Raw genomic sequence first — 15,601 nt, forward strand, 5'->3', positions numbered from 1 at the left:
CTAGGTTAGCAGAGGAAAGCAGTAAGCCTCTGAGTCAACAATTACATCAGGAGAATAAAAGTTACTTTACAGAATATCTACTGCCAGGCATGGTGGTGCACACCTTTAATCCTAACACTCGGGAGGCTGAGGCCGGCGGATCACTGTGAGTTCGAGGCCAGCCTGGTCTATAAAGCAAGTCCAGGACAGCCAAGGCTACACAGAGAGACCCTGTCTTGAAAAAAACAAAAACAAACAAACAAACAACAACAACAACAACAAATATATATGTGGCACACACTAAATCTGGAGACATAATTGGTAAAAGTTGTATTTACTCAGAAGGGCTAATCTTACCAATTTATATAAATTTTTATCTACTTAGGTAGTTACTATTATCAATTACTAAACAATAGAAAATAAATAAACCATATTTAAATATTAATTCCTCATTTAAGAGAATTGCCCTAATTCTTAACAGATATATAAAAAACTAAAAAAATAGTATCACTGAATTCTAATGGAATGTTTTCAAGTCAAGGAAATTTTCAGCTTAAATCCATAATTACATAGCCTTTAAGAGAACACTATTATATCTTAATTTATGATCCCACAATAGTCTCTTTAACCTTTCAAATAAAGTATTAAGTAGATAGTCAACATCTACAAAAGTTAATAATCCAGTTAGTGAAAAACACAGCAAAGTTTGGAGATTCCTTCCACAAGCACTCCCTATTCACAGAGCTCCATATACATTAAACTGTGATATACTTATTACAAAAATCCCTTGCTTGATGCCAAAGCAGAATATAAGAAAAATGAAGTTTCATTGATATGCATGATATAATTCTGCTTTTTAAGATACTGCAGCCTATTCAATGGTGATGATAAATAATACTATTAAGATTTCTAAATCCCCTGGAAACCTACAGCTGTGGGCACCAGGCATGTACACTGTGCACAGACACAAATATATACAAGCCAACAATAAAAACTGAAACATTTTATTTTGAAAGAAAATACACTGTCATCTGAATTATATCAAAACCTTTGACACTGAAACTTTGTTTTAATTTGACAAAGAAAAGATATATTTCCTCTAAGTCTTTCCTTAAAAGAAAGTACTAGAAAAAAAGAGAAGACAAACATGGCTTAATGGTTTTACTTCATTAAGCAGACAATAATTACAGTCATGACAGCTATCTGTAACCCTAGTGATGCACAACATCAGCCATGTGATACCCACTAGATACAAAAGAATTTTCCTCAGTGACTAACTCATATTAATTGCTAATTTGATGTTCCAAATCTGTTCTCCAGTGTATTCTGTTGCATTCTTAAATTTTATTTATTTATTATTTATAGAGTATTCTGCCCATATGTGTGTCTGCACACCAGAAAAGGGCACCAGATGTCATTATAGATGGTTGTGAGCAACCATGTGTTGCTGTGAACTGAACTCAGGCCCTTTGGAAGAACAGCCAATGCTCTTAACCTCTGAGGCATCTCTCCAGTCCTGCTGTTGCATTCTTATTGGTAATGACAATGATTTTCCCAAGGTGAAATAAGCAGAGAAATATTTTGCCCCGTGGTATGTTAAGTTCTGTAGGGGCATATCTCTACCTTTATGATCCACCTTTAGAAGGAAGTCAATTTCCTGAACTCTCTGCAGACTGGCATTTACTAAGAGTTAAAGGCTGACCTCTAGGAAGTCATGAACATTTTTTAAATTTCTCAATATTATTTTTAAATTACTTCTTTTAGAGCACTCTGCTGTTCTACAGTTTCTGTCTGGACACTACAGGAATGTCTGTCTTTTTTCCTGGCTTGCCCATAGTGCTAAATAGTATAAAAGCTAATGTACGCTTTCATAAAATAAGATTAACTTTGAATTTTAAAAAGGCATATGAGGGGCTAAAGAGATGGCTCAGCAGTTACTAGCACTGACTGCTCTTCCAGAGGACCAGGGTTTAATACCCAGCACCCATATGGCAGCTCAAAACTGTCTGTAACTCCAAGATCTGATACCCTCACACAGACATACATGCAGGCTAAAAACCAATGCACATAAAAATTTAAAAATTGAGTTATTTCTTAAAGGTCACATGAATTATATAAGAATAAGAAATTAATAAATTAAGAATTATAAGATAAATATATATGAGACTGTTTAGAAAATATGGCTTTAACTATTATATAAAAATATTGTTCCTAAATGGGCATAAAACATTAAATATACTCAATATATAAAATATATATATTTTAATGAAAAGTGATATAATGTTTTCAACTGTCAGGAAAAAATGACTTTATCATTCATACTAACAAAAAAACTTGGAGATATTTCTATTTTTAAAAAGATTATGAGTATCTGTTTAATGAAATTTTAAACTGGAATGAAATAAAATATATTTTATATGGCCTTTGATCCTTCACTTGTAGCCTTATCTCCCAGGTCAAAGGGCGCATTATTCAATTTCTCTATATTTTGTGTAAAACCACTGTAGCGTTGAAGATGACTTTCAGCACAAATGTCATGGTACTTACAGCTAAACTGGAATCTACTTTTTCAGCTTCTTAATTAAAATCAGTTTAAAATCGTCTGACAATATTATCTTTATTCTCTCCAGCTGAATAGCAACAGAATCTTCACATTTTTTATTCAATCAAGCCTAACAATCTTTCTATAAGCTTTTTTCATTTTTAACATATCAAAACAATTTCAAGAAACAAGATATCTAATATGGTGTTCAATGTTATAGCAATGATCTTCATTTACTATCTATGTGATAGCCAAAGTATACTAAAAAACTACTTGTATTTGCTTTACAGTCTAGAGAACGAAGATTAAAACAGCATAAACCCACCCAAGAAGCCTTCTGTTCACCTAAACTCCCCCTGACAACACACACACAACACACACACACACACACACTCACACACACATACACACAAAACTCTTTCTGAATCAAATACAGCTACAAGGGAGAATATTTTTGAAAAGTAGTTCATAAAATGTTAGTCTGCAAGTAAATACTAATTATGTGCACAGAAGTAAAAATAATAGCAATGCTTACTTGAACAACAGTAAGTACCAACAATAAAGGATGAACACTGCCACACACTTTATTTATTTTGTAATATGTAAACATTGAGAAATCTGCAAATAAATTTGTAAAATTTGCATAAGCTATAATATAATGTCTTTGAAATTATGACAAGTCTTTAAACTGTAACAATATCCAGTAGTTTTTTCCCAAAAGTGTCAATTTATATTACAATATTTCTATGTATCTTATGTACTAACCCAATGTTAAAAATATGTAATTTTCTTACCATTTCACTCACTTTCTTCTGTAAAGAATATTGAGAAACCTTGAAAAATGGAGAAATTTTTATTAAGATTCTTTACTATAAACTTCTTCTGACATCATACATGCTACCAAATGTGGCCTTTATCTTCTACTACAATAGTGATTTTTTTTGTAGTAACTCTCTTTCTTACAATACCAGTACATTCAAGCCAGTACAGTTTCTTGTGCCTACAATCCCAGCACTTGGAAGGAAAGCTGAGACCAGCTTGGGTTACATATGTAAGATCCTGTCTTTAAAAAATACATTCATTGCCTTTTTATTTTCGCCCATATACTTACAGAACTACTACTACTACATGTGTTCCTGGGATACAGGATAAATAAAACACATCCCTGGCCCTAAGAATGCATTTTTCTGGTGCAGTAGTGGCACACAGACAGAAAGCCTAAGCACTACACCATGTTACTACTAAAACAAACAAACAAAAATGTGATCCAGTAGTGTTTGATACTTTACAAATAAATATAGGAATAAAATTTGAATAAAAAAATCTCATGACCCTCAATGAGTCCTGAATATGTTAATATTCCCAGGGCTTCTGTGAATTTGTACTCTGAAGGACAGCCAGTGGGATATGAGAGCAACAGACGTCCTATTCTGTAGGACTCTTCTAACTTGTCATGGCTATATAAAACATAGTATTCCAACATTTAACTTTACCAGAGTTTGCCTAATCCCTCTTATGTTTATAGGAACCTAGTTTTCAACTTTTTAGCATTGTAAATTATTCTGGACTGTGTTTATATTTGAATTTAGTTCATTATTTTAGTAGAATAAATTTCAAAAAGCAGACTTTCTAAAGTTTGTTCTTTTTTAAAAAAAATTACAAAGCTACTTTTAATACTTTGGATTCAGAAAGAGTCAACCCCTCACTCCCAGGAATGGCCCAGAGGGAGAGATGCTACCTGAAGGGAAGGAAGTACAAAAGGGACCCACTGCAGATTCAGGGCAAAGGGGATGCCATCTGTTCCTGGACCTGTGAGCACTACAGGAAGAAACTGTAGTGTTGGTGGACCTGGTGCCAGGCACATGAGAGAAGGGCACAGAGCTTCCATGTCTTCCTCATTTGCCTTTTCCTGTTCCTGCTGCATGATCTCCAAATCCCTGGGGCTAGGATGGTGGACACACTGCTCTCTGTTTTCAGGCAGGAGCAGAAGCCCTTCATCTCTGTGCCTTGCCTTAACAGAATGTCTCCCGCTTTCTCATATTTTTCTGGCAGGCTAGCTCACCCTGGATACATTTTTATCTTTAAAAAATGTCACTTAGTCCTCCAGAATAGCTGACCAAGTTAAACTCTAACCAGCCATGTATGAATTCTCATCTTCTTCAATATTCTTACATTTGTTAAACTTTTAGGAAAATAAAATAACTGCTCCACATTCACTATAAAACAAATGCCTTGCCCAGCTGCCATGACTCAACAGAATAGGCTATGATAAGTCACTTCCTTCAGTAAATATTGAATGCTTACCCCCTTTAAAGGAAGCGCATTAATGGAGATATTGGGGGTAACAACATGGACCCAGGAAAAGCTTGCCCACTTTTATTGTAAGGAAGATAAACCATAAGCAATGTATGTAAGTTAAAATACATGACATGTTAGATATTGGTGAATGCTAAAGAAAAATAATCAGGAAAAGCAATTTCATTGCACGGTCAGAAAAATATCTTCCTGAAAGAGAAACTTTTGATTAAAGGCTAGAGATAGAAGGAAGAATATTTCAACAAGTTCAAAGTGCTTAACATGGTTGACAACCTCTTTAGTTTCTTTTTTTCAAATAATTAGAAAGCTCATGTGGAAAAAAAAGAAGTAAATGGGGAAAACAGACAAAGATAACTCCAGAGATGGTAGGATGAAAAGGATGAAAATCAATGATAGCCTTGTAATTTGTGGTAGGGGTTATATATTTGTAGGGAGCGTCATGAAAACAGGCTGACTGCTGTTGCAAAGGATTACTCTGATTTAAGTTAGCATAAGAAGTGAACAGAGATTATGCTAGGAACATATATTATTGTAGCCAGCCAGTTACACCACTACAAATAGTGAAAGCACACAATTACTCTGTATGACATGATGCTGTCATCTGCAAAGCTTATGTTTGAGAACTGCGTAAATTATACAAAAAATGCATGTCTAAAATTCATTATATACATGCATAACTATCAAGGAATAAAAAGTAAAATTTTAAAGTTGTCATAAAAAGATAATATATATTTTTAGCAAAGATATATGTATCTGTTTCTGAATAGCACTAAAACCTAAAGTATAAATAAAATAAGTAATATATAAATAAAATGTTGCATATGAAAGACTGAAAATTACCCCTGTATCTATAAAGCTGTCCAGTTTCACCTGGATAATAAGCACACTTACGTCCTTAGCCCAGGCCAGAAGAACACCAGGAGGCAACTACCTGAACACAGTGCCTATGAAAGCACAAAGTCAGTTTTCATCTCTACTGACTGGCAGATAAACTTTCTCCTAAAGCTAAAAAGTTTCTACACAGCAAAGGAAATGATTAACTGAATTAGAAGACAGCCTCCAGAATGGGGGAAAATCTTTGCTAGGTATGTATCTTTAAAAGGATTAATATCTAAACTATACACAGAATGCAAAAAACTAAATATCAGAAAATCAAATCACCTACTCAATAAATATGCTAATAATGAGCAAACAGTTCTCAAAAGATGAAGTACAAATGACCAATAAAATATTTAAAATGTTCGGTCTTGCTAACTATCAGAAACACAAATTAAAAGTATATCATCTCACCCAGACATAATGGCAGTCATTTAGAAAGCAAATAATTCCAAGCATGGTGGTGCACACCTTTAATCCAAGCACTCAAAAGATAGAGAGACACAGATCTCTGTAAGTTCAAGACCACTATGTGACAAATTCCAAGCGAGCCGGGGTTACACAATGAGACTCTATCTCAAAAAGAATTTTTTCTCATGGATATGTACAAAAGGGAACACTTACACACTATCTGTATGAATGTAAACTAGTCCATGGGACTATGGGAATTGGTACCTACTATATGACCCAACTAAATAACTGCTAGGAATTTACCTGAAAGACCCACATCAACATAGCATGGAGATACTTGCACATCAATGTTTACTGCAGCAATCCCATAATAGCTAAGTCATGGGATGAAGTCAGGTGTCTACCAACAGAGGAATGAGTAAAGAAAACATGGTATATATTAAAATTGGAAATTTTAGCCAAAAATACAAATTAAATTATATGGTTTTCAGGAAAACTGACAAAACTAGAGATAATCATATTATGTAAACTAAATCAATCTCAGAAAGACAAAGCATCAAAGGTTTCACTTGTGGTTCTTTGGTTTTCTAGAGAGACATAAAATCATGTGTATCTATAATATGAAAGTGGATGTGAAACTAGAGGAATAAGGAAGACTGAAGGGAAGGAAGGAGAGCCAAGAGGAGCATGGCGGGATAGGCTAGTACACTGTATTTGTATACGAAAAAGTCCTTGTGTAGCCCAGTACCCTGTTCAATGAATAAAAACCAATGAGCTGCTCTTAATTGAAAAAAAACATTCAGTATGCCAACACAAGGAAGCTGGTTTTTTACTAAATTTTTAGTTCAAAAATAAAAATTAAATTGTATGGTTTTCAAGAAAACTGACACAACTAGAGACTTTAAACTTGTAGCATAAAGCATATGAAGGCCCAGTACACACTCTCTGAACATGTACATGACCAGGGGATTGTCACTAACATTTTAAGAATCAGAAGGAAAAAAAGGAAATATCATAACTGAGTTCTGCAGGAAAACTTACATGACATCATTTCACCAGAAACTATACTTCCTGCAAAGATGGGCTAGCAAGTTAAAATTTATGAACCACATCAAAACCAAAGACCTCCAAGGGGAGACCGCAGCATGCAGACACTGCAGGGGAAGACTTGACCCCAATAATTAGAGATAAGTGATAAAAATCTCAAAGATATAAAATTATTTTATATAATTAAAGACATAAAAGATAAAGTAAAAAGCATGAGAAAAGTATAAGACACTATAAAAAAGGCAGATTTGAGAGCACACCAAATTGAACTTTTATAAAACAGAAATGCAGCTATAACATTAAAAAAAAACCTAATGGATAAGTTATATGACAAATAAAACATAGTTGAAAAATTAGTGAACTAGAAGATAAATGTATAGAAACTACATAAAATACCACAAGCCCACAGAGAGAAACAGAGTGTGAGAGTAAAAAGATACAAAAGACAGACAAAATATATCTTCTAAGAAAATGGAAGAGAGAAAAGGTGGAGATTTGGGGGAAGGTAAAACATGAAATCATTACAGCTTAACTTTGTTTAATCAAGAATACTAATTTTACAATCTCAAAAATAAATATGCTGAATTACATAACACTGGGAGGATGGTAAATATTTTAGTAATAAGAATTATTATAATTCTACTCAGAGAGCTGTAGATCTCTTTTTCAAGATTTTAAAATACATATTCAGTTTCATAGCAAAATTGAGAGAGAAGTACAACTATTCTTGATTCCCTTCTCTCATACATGACCAACTTCCCCAACTTTCTTTCTCTCCCTCCTTCCTTTCTCCTCCTCCCCTCCTGCACACAAACTATGTGCCTGTTACAATTACTGAACCTACAATGGCACATTATCACTCAATATCCACAGTTTACTCCAGGGTCACTCTTGAGCATTCTATGGGTCTAGACAAATGGATAATATGTATCCAGCACAGCACCACACAGTGTGTTTCCTCTATGTTAAAAAGTGTTCCAACTTTTAGCCCCTCTCTACTTTAAAAACAAATAACTAATTTTGTAAGAAACAGTCAAATTGTCTCCACAGAGATGAACATTCTTGTTGTTAATCATTCCTGCCAGCACTTGCTAGTATCTGTGTTCTAGATTTTGGTTATTCCAACTTAAGCATAGTGTTATTTTTGACACTCTGCAGTTCCTTCACGGCCTAGGATGTGAACCATCTTCTCATGTGTGCATATGCCATCTGTCTGTTTATCTTTGGTAAGGTTTTTGTTGAGATCTATGGCATATTTTTTATTTGGGTTGTTTTCCTCTTACTGGGCTTTAAGGGTTCTCTTTATGTGATGGATAGCTGTCTGTATCAGGAGCACCTTCTGTAAATATTTTCTTATCTGTGGCTTGTCTTTCGGTATGTTGAAAGTCTTTTGAAACACACAAGCCTTTCATTTCCATGAAGCCCAGTTTACCAATCATTGCATGGATCATGCCTTTGGTCTTGTACCTGAAAAGTTATTACCAAACCCATCTAAATTTTTCTCCTGTATAATATTCTAGAATCAATATATAGTTTTGTATTTTACATTTTGAACTATGATCCATTTTGAGTTATTTTTGTGACAAGTATATGTCTGTGTCTAGAATAATTTCTCTAAGCAGAAGTGATCACATTTTCCTGCCCGGCATCATTGAGAAGGCAAAAGAAAATCTCTTGTACTCTACTCATTCTTAAACAAAGATGTGGTTTGAGTCAAGATAAGCCTTTCCTACAGGGCTGGGGGTGGTCAGTCTTTCTTCCACTGTTGGGAATGGCCTGAGGTCTGTTGTGAGCAGACCATCTGATATACCAGTCACAGAAATCAGCCTGTTATTCTTCTTATACTATCTATTAAGTGTGAACTCTGAGAAAAATATATTTTTAAATTATATATATGAAAACACAAATTAGAAAGGGTGTCTTTATAATAGCTATACTGTTAGTAATTTACATTTTCTAAGTTACATGAACTTTTTTTTTTTGAGACAGGGTTTCTCTGTGTAGCCTTGGCTGTCCTGGACTCACTTTGTAGACCAGGCTGGCCTCAAACTCACAGAGATCTACCTGCCTCTGTCTCCCAAGTGCTGGGATTAAAGGTGTGCACCACCACACTTGGCATACATTTTTTTATCTTACAAATAATCATGGGAAAAATCCCCTACTGAGATTTATTTTTAAATTAGGAAATTTACTGTGTAGCACAGGTTAGCCTGTATACCAATCTCCCAAGTGTTGTGACTACAGAATATGGCATCATGTCCAATTAACTGGGATCACTTTAAACTGATTATCTGCAGTATGTAAGAACCACTAAGCTCACAGCTATATAAATTTTAAAAAGGAACTAGACCTTTTATTCCATCAACTTGAAAGAATACTGATGGGTACCATCATCAACATCTTGCCATACAACTACTTTGTACTGACAAATGTAAAAGCATTCAGTTGTGTTCTGTAACTATAGTTGTCCTCCATTCTTTGTTTATAGGTGGTGGCGCATGCCTTGTCCCAGCACTCGGGAGGCAGAGGCAGGTGGATCGCTGTGAGTTCAAGGCCAGCCTGGTCTACAAAGTGAGTCCAGGACATCGAAGGCTACACAGAGAAACATTGTCTTGAAAAATCAAAAAAAAAAAAAAAAGATAGGAACCACCAGTGTTTACATTACAATCAATACACTGTTTAACACAGTGTCTCCTTCTCCTGGGGCCCAGTACACAACTGAAAGTATATACTAGTCAGTACCTAACACCTTCTCCTTTCTGATACTACATCAATTTCTCAAATCATTGTCAATTTTATTTCACTTTTATGTCTGTCTGTTTGTTTTTTCAAGATAGAGTTTCTCTGTGTAACAGAGCTTTGGCTGTCCTAGACTCACTTTATAGTCCAGGCTGGCCTCAAACTCATAGAGATCTGCCTGCTTCTGAACACCCAAAGGCTGGGATCAAAGGCATACTCTACGACACCTGACTTGATACACTTTATTGCTCTCTTAACAATCATTTGTTTCCTTGGAGAATCATTTACTTTTTACTGCTTTGGTTCAAACAAAAATTCTTTACTATAGTAGTTTTCAGCTTGTGGGTTGTGAGACCTTTGGGGATCAAATGACCCTTTTACAGCAGTTGCATTAAGACCATTAGGAAACAAATTTATATTACTACTCATAACAGTAGCAAAATTACAATTATGAAGCACTTGGGGAGGCAGAGGCAGATGGATCTCTGTGAGTTCAAGGAGTTCAAGGCTAGCCTGGTCTACAAAGTGAGTCCAGGATGGCCAAGGCTACGTAGAGAAATCCTATCTTGAAACAAACAAACAAACAAACAATTACAGTTATGAAATAGCAACAAAAGTAATTTTATGGTTGGGTGTCACCACAAAATGAGAAACTGTATTAAAGAGTTGAGAACCACTGCTTTACTATATCATAAATATCTTCCAGTCTCTCATTTATTCTTTCTGAGACATGGAATCCATTCTCTTCTTTTTCTTAAAAATATCTATCTTAGAGTTCACAGACAATTTGTACTTAATTTTTCTTTACTTTGTTATCTCAAAGTAACAAAAGAAGTATAAAATAAAAATTGCCTAATATCTCCAAGAGACTCTAAATAGTGTTAATACAACTATGTAACAATTTGGAAAATATGAAATATGATAAATAGCTCATACTGTGCTACAAAAATAAATCCATAATATTAAGATCTAATATAAGCCGGGCATGGTGGTGCACGCCTTTAATCCCAGCACTCGGGAGGCAGAGGCAGGCGATCCATGTGAGTTCGTGGCCAGCCTGGTCTACAAAGCGAGTCCAGATAGCCAAGTCTACACACAGAGAGACCCTGTCTTGAAAACACACACACACACACACACACACACACACACACCACAAAAACAAACAAAAAAAAAAGATCTAATATAAAACTGAGTCTACAGAAGTAATAAAACATGAGTGGGTGGTAACTTGGAGTGGTAATGCCCTTCTCCTAGGACTAAAATTCCCAAAGCCATAAAAATATAAACTTATTTATGGCAAGAATTAAACAAAAAGACAAATTAAAAACCAAAATCAAGCCAGGCATGATGGCACATGGTGTTAATCTCAGTACTCTGAAGGCAGAAGCAGGCAGACTGAGGCCAGCTTGGTCTACATAATGAGACTCTCTCTCCAAACAAACAAACAAATAAATAAATGGAAGCTAAAAGGAAAAAAAAAACTACTTGAAGCACCACAAAGAGTTTGTTTTAGTGAAAAATGCAGAACTTGTGTAACTAAACTGCTTCACATCAAACCACTCACTAAGTATCTGTTTATACCCACAGACACAGGCTATGCCTACCCTCCCTGCCATAAATGAAGATAAGTACAAAACCTATGACTGCACAGGATGCTGAGAATCCAGGACAGCTAAAGGTTCAGCCTTAGACAGTCACCACATCCCCTTAAGGCACAGAGAACATTTCAGAAGATGAGGTAGAATATAAGAGCTGAAGGATGGGGATGGAAGCTGTGAGATGCCATCTTGCAGGCAGGACACTGCCAAAGCAGCTACCAATCAGCTGCTGTGCATACTGGCACTAGATCCACAGAAGTCAGGCTCTCTTAACAGCAGTTATGGGCAAAGGCATGGACTCACAGGACCCTACGGCTGGTCTGTTGGCGGGTGATGGGTTTTACCATCACCTGGGTTGCCACTTGAGCACTCACCCGGCTCTGACAGTCAGTTCAAAACTCACACTTTAAACTCGGTGGGACACTAAACAGAAATAAAACTAGCAAATAGGAAAAGAGATTTATTGGTGGGTGTTGGTTAGGGGTAGGAGGGAAATAGGAGACAGTAGAAAAGAAAGGGTCCAGAATATATAGGCACATATATGAAACCAAAAATTACTAATTAAAAAAAAGAATGAACTCAAGAAAACAAATAGGTAAAAATTCCAGTAATAACAAAGAACTACAGACAAGAAAAAAAGTAGTTCACAAAAAATAAAAACAAAGTCTTAAAAATACTGTGATTCATAATCAATAACCCTTTATTTTCTCTGAACAATGTTTTATATTTTTTAATTAAAAAAACTTCACACCTACCACTTTAAGATTTTTTAAGAACAAAGACTTTATTTTATACAAATTATACCCAGAGGAATAATAACAGTAATACATATAGCCTAACAGATAGTCATATCCAATCTCCTCAACTGAAGCCTTAATTGTTTTTATGGCTGTATCTTTCCTTGGTACAGATCCAATCAAGGTTCATATATTGTGTATAGTTTCTCTCTAAGCAAAGCGTATTCACCTTACTTTTTTTTCATGACAATGATTTCTTTTGATACAAGGTATGTATGTAGCCCATGATGACCTCAAACTCATAACCCTCCTGCTGAGCCTTCTTCTGAGTGCTGAAATTACAGGTATACCACTTTTACTTAACATTGACAGTTTTTAATATCCCAGGTCAGCTGTTTTACAGGATACCCCAAATTATGACTGTATATAGCTTCCTTATTTTCTATGAGACTGAGAACAATTTAAGGGCAAAAGCCGTGTGTGTGTGTGTGTGTGTGTGTGTGTGTGTGTGTGTGTGTGTTTCTAGGCAAGAGTTTCTCTGTGTAGCCTTAGCTATCCTGGATTCACTTTATAGATCATACTGGCCTCAAACTCACAGAGATCCACCTGCCTCTGCTTCCCTAAATGCTGGGATTATAGGCATGCGCCACCATGCCCAACTTATGCTGTAATTTCTTAGTCTTTATATTTGCAGAAAATAAGGAATTCACATGTAGCAAATATTCAGTTAATGCTAGAACTTTTTGTTTGTTTTTTGAGAGAGTCTCTCATTATTTCTTCAGTTTATATTGGTATAAACTTGCTGTAAAAGAAAATTACACAGATGAAGCTATGTACTCCTTACAGCACAGTAACACTGAACCCATGGAAATCATCATTAGCGATATTTGATCATGTAATTTGTTCTTCTCAAGTAATGTTATCTATATGGTAAAACTTTGAAATCATGAAAACATCTTCTACAACAATGTTTCAGTCTTGACTTCATTTTATTTTTTGTAGGTTCCTCAAGACAGACATCTTTCCCCTTTTATGCTCACTGCTATATCCTTTCCACTAAGAAAAGTGGCACATAGCACACTTTCTATAAACAAGTACTGAATAAGTTACCAGTAGCCAAACACTTCTGTATATTCTATGAGACTGAACAACTTAAGGGCAAAGGCTATGATTTTTTTTAGTCTTTTTATCTGCAGAAAATCTGCAGCAAATATTCAGTTAATGCTAGAATTTTGTTTGTTTGGTTTTGGTTTTTGAGACATTGTCTCTCTGTTATATAGCTGTAGCTGCCCTAGAATTTAGTATGCAGACTAGGGTGGCCTCAAACTCAGAGGTTTGCTTTCCTCTGTCTAGTGCCAGAATTTTAATTTTTAAGGACCACAGATAAATTATAACATAAAGGTCTTACTTGTTTTCCTCACCATGAAATGTTTTTACCAATCTTCAGATATGTACCTATTGTGGCAGTCTGAGTAAGGATGCCCTCCATAGGCTCAGATGCTGAGTCACCAGGGGCTGGCACTATTGGAGAAGGGTTAGAAGTTGTGGCCTTGTGACAGTAAGTATGGCCTTGTAGGAGGACCTGTTTCACTGAGAACGGACTTTCAGGTTTCAAAAGCCTAAGCCAGACCCAGCCTCATTCTCTCTGCCTATGGATTAGGATGTAGAATTCTCAGCTACTTCTCCAACCCCATGTCTGCCTATGTGCCACTATGCTTCCCACCAAGATTATACTGAACTAATCTATAAAACTGTAAGCAAGCCCCCTATTAAGTGATTTGTATTATAAGAGCTGTCTTGGTCATAGTGTCTCTTCATAGCAACAGAACAGTGACTAAGACACCTATATTACTATAACAAATAATGAAGGCTATTTTAATATACATACACTATAATGCATATGTGTATTCTACTTAATATATGTACCCAGGCAAACATAATATACAATACAATGTGATATAAATATTATTAGCTTTGATAGTCGTGTTGAATGGTGTTTTATTGACACAATGCTAAAATAGAAAATTAATATTTAAACAGTAAGTTACTGTACCTGCAATGTTTTTAATGTTTCCTTCAATCCTTCTATTTCTTTTTCTTTGATTTCTGTAGCAAGTTTATATTTCCCCTTTAAGTTAAGGAAAATCACACTTCAATACTTTATTTTTAGTGTACATTTAAAAGGAGAAAATAGAAGAACTCAAGAACCAAAACCTGTACTTTAAATCTAATACTTCACACACTTTAAGCATGTGTCTACATGAAAAATTACATTTCTAACAGCTTTTAAACATCAAATACTGTAATAACCTTTATATAATTATAATTATCATAAAATAAACTAATTATGATAATTCAATTTATAAGAACACTTCTAGGAGAACTTATAGACACTGTGTAATTATTAAACTCTTACATAAAATATGCAATCATGTCTCAGAACTTACAAGGACTTGAATCTAAGAGCCCTTCTATAAATAGCAAAACCTCAGGATGCTCAACCTGTTTATATAAAATGGCAGTTTGCACATAACCTACACACATTCTCTTACATACTTCAAATTATTTCCAGATTACTTTTAAATACTTAACACAAAATAAGTTCTATACAAACAGTTGTTGTAAAATACTGGTTATAAAATGATATCATGAATAAAATTTACATATCCAGGATAGATGCAATTTTCCTAAACTAATATTTTTAATTAGTGGCAAGTTGATCCATGCATGCAAAACTGAGACTGCAGAGGGTCAAGTGTTTTCTAATTAATAAGGTATAGGTATATTTATATCATGAATATAAAGATAATAGAAAATTTCCTTTAAAAGTCTTTTGCTTAAGAATATGTCTCTAAATTAACATTGTAAATTATATGTCCAATATTTCTATGCTAGCGTAAGAAAATATTTAGTGCAAGGTAAGTTTCTTGATTTGTTAGAAGTCATGTCTCCTCTTTCAAATGGCTGGCAACCAGATGCGAGTCATCTCAAGAGTTTTACATTTAAAGCAGGTGCTCGCACTGAAAAGGTCTAGGGCAGTGGTTCTCAACTTTCCTAATGCTGCAATCCTTTAATATGGTTACTCATGTTTTGGCGACCCTCCAACCATAAAATTATTTCATTGCTACTTCATAACTGTAATTTTCTACTGTTATAAATCATAATGTAAATATTGACACGCAGGATATTTAATATGCAACCCCCAGAGGTCGCAAACCACAGGTTGAGAACCGCTGTACTGGAACATGGGATGGCTCACAGAAGGAGCCATTGCACAAGGAAATAATGTCAATTTGGGTGCTGAAGAAGCCTTAATTCTACCCCCAATTTTACTATGTAAAGTCATCCCATGTGTT

The 15,601-nt window shown here is 35.0% G+C and overlaps 1 protein-coding gene across 4 annotated transcripts in view; it reads right to left on the reverse strand.

Annotated features, from left to right (window-relative positions):
* Window positions 1-15,601, reverse strand: part of CCDC73 (coiled-coil domain containing 73) — a 120,191-nt gene that overhangs the window by 56,696 nt on the left and 47,894 nt on the right. For 3 of the 4 annotated variants that reach the window (XM_084775592.1, XM_084775593.1, XM_084775591.1), the window contains exons 6-7: window positions 14,299-14,373; window positions 3,316-3,354 (exon numbers count right to left, since the gene is read on the reverse strand). In XM_084775592.1, the coding sequence (XP_084631718.1) occupies window positions 3,316-3,354; window positions 14,299-14,373 (114 nt within the window). Of the gene's footprint in view, window positions 1-3,315; window positions 3,355-11,858; window positions 12,075-14,298; window positions 14,374-15,601 lie in introns of those variants that run through there. The other variant, XM_084775594.1, reaches the window with a different exon arrangement.

This window comes from Acomys minous (assembly GCF_964271855.1).
Source record: "Acomys minous genome assembly, chromosome: 3".
Taxonomy (NCBI): Eukaryota; Metazoa; Chordata; class Mammalia; order Rodentia; family Muridae; genus Acomys; species Acomys minous.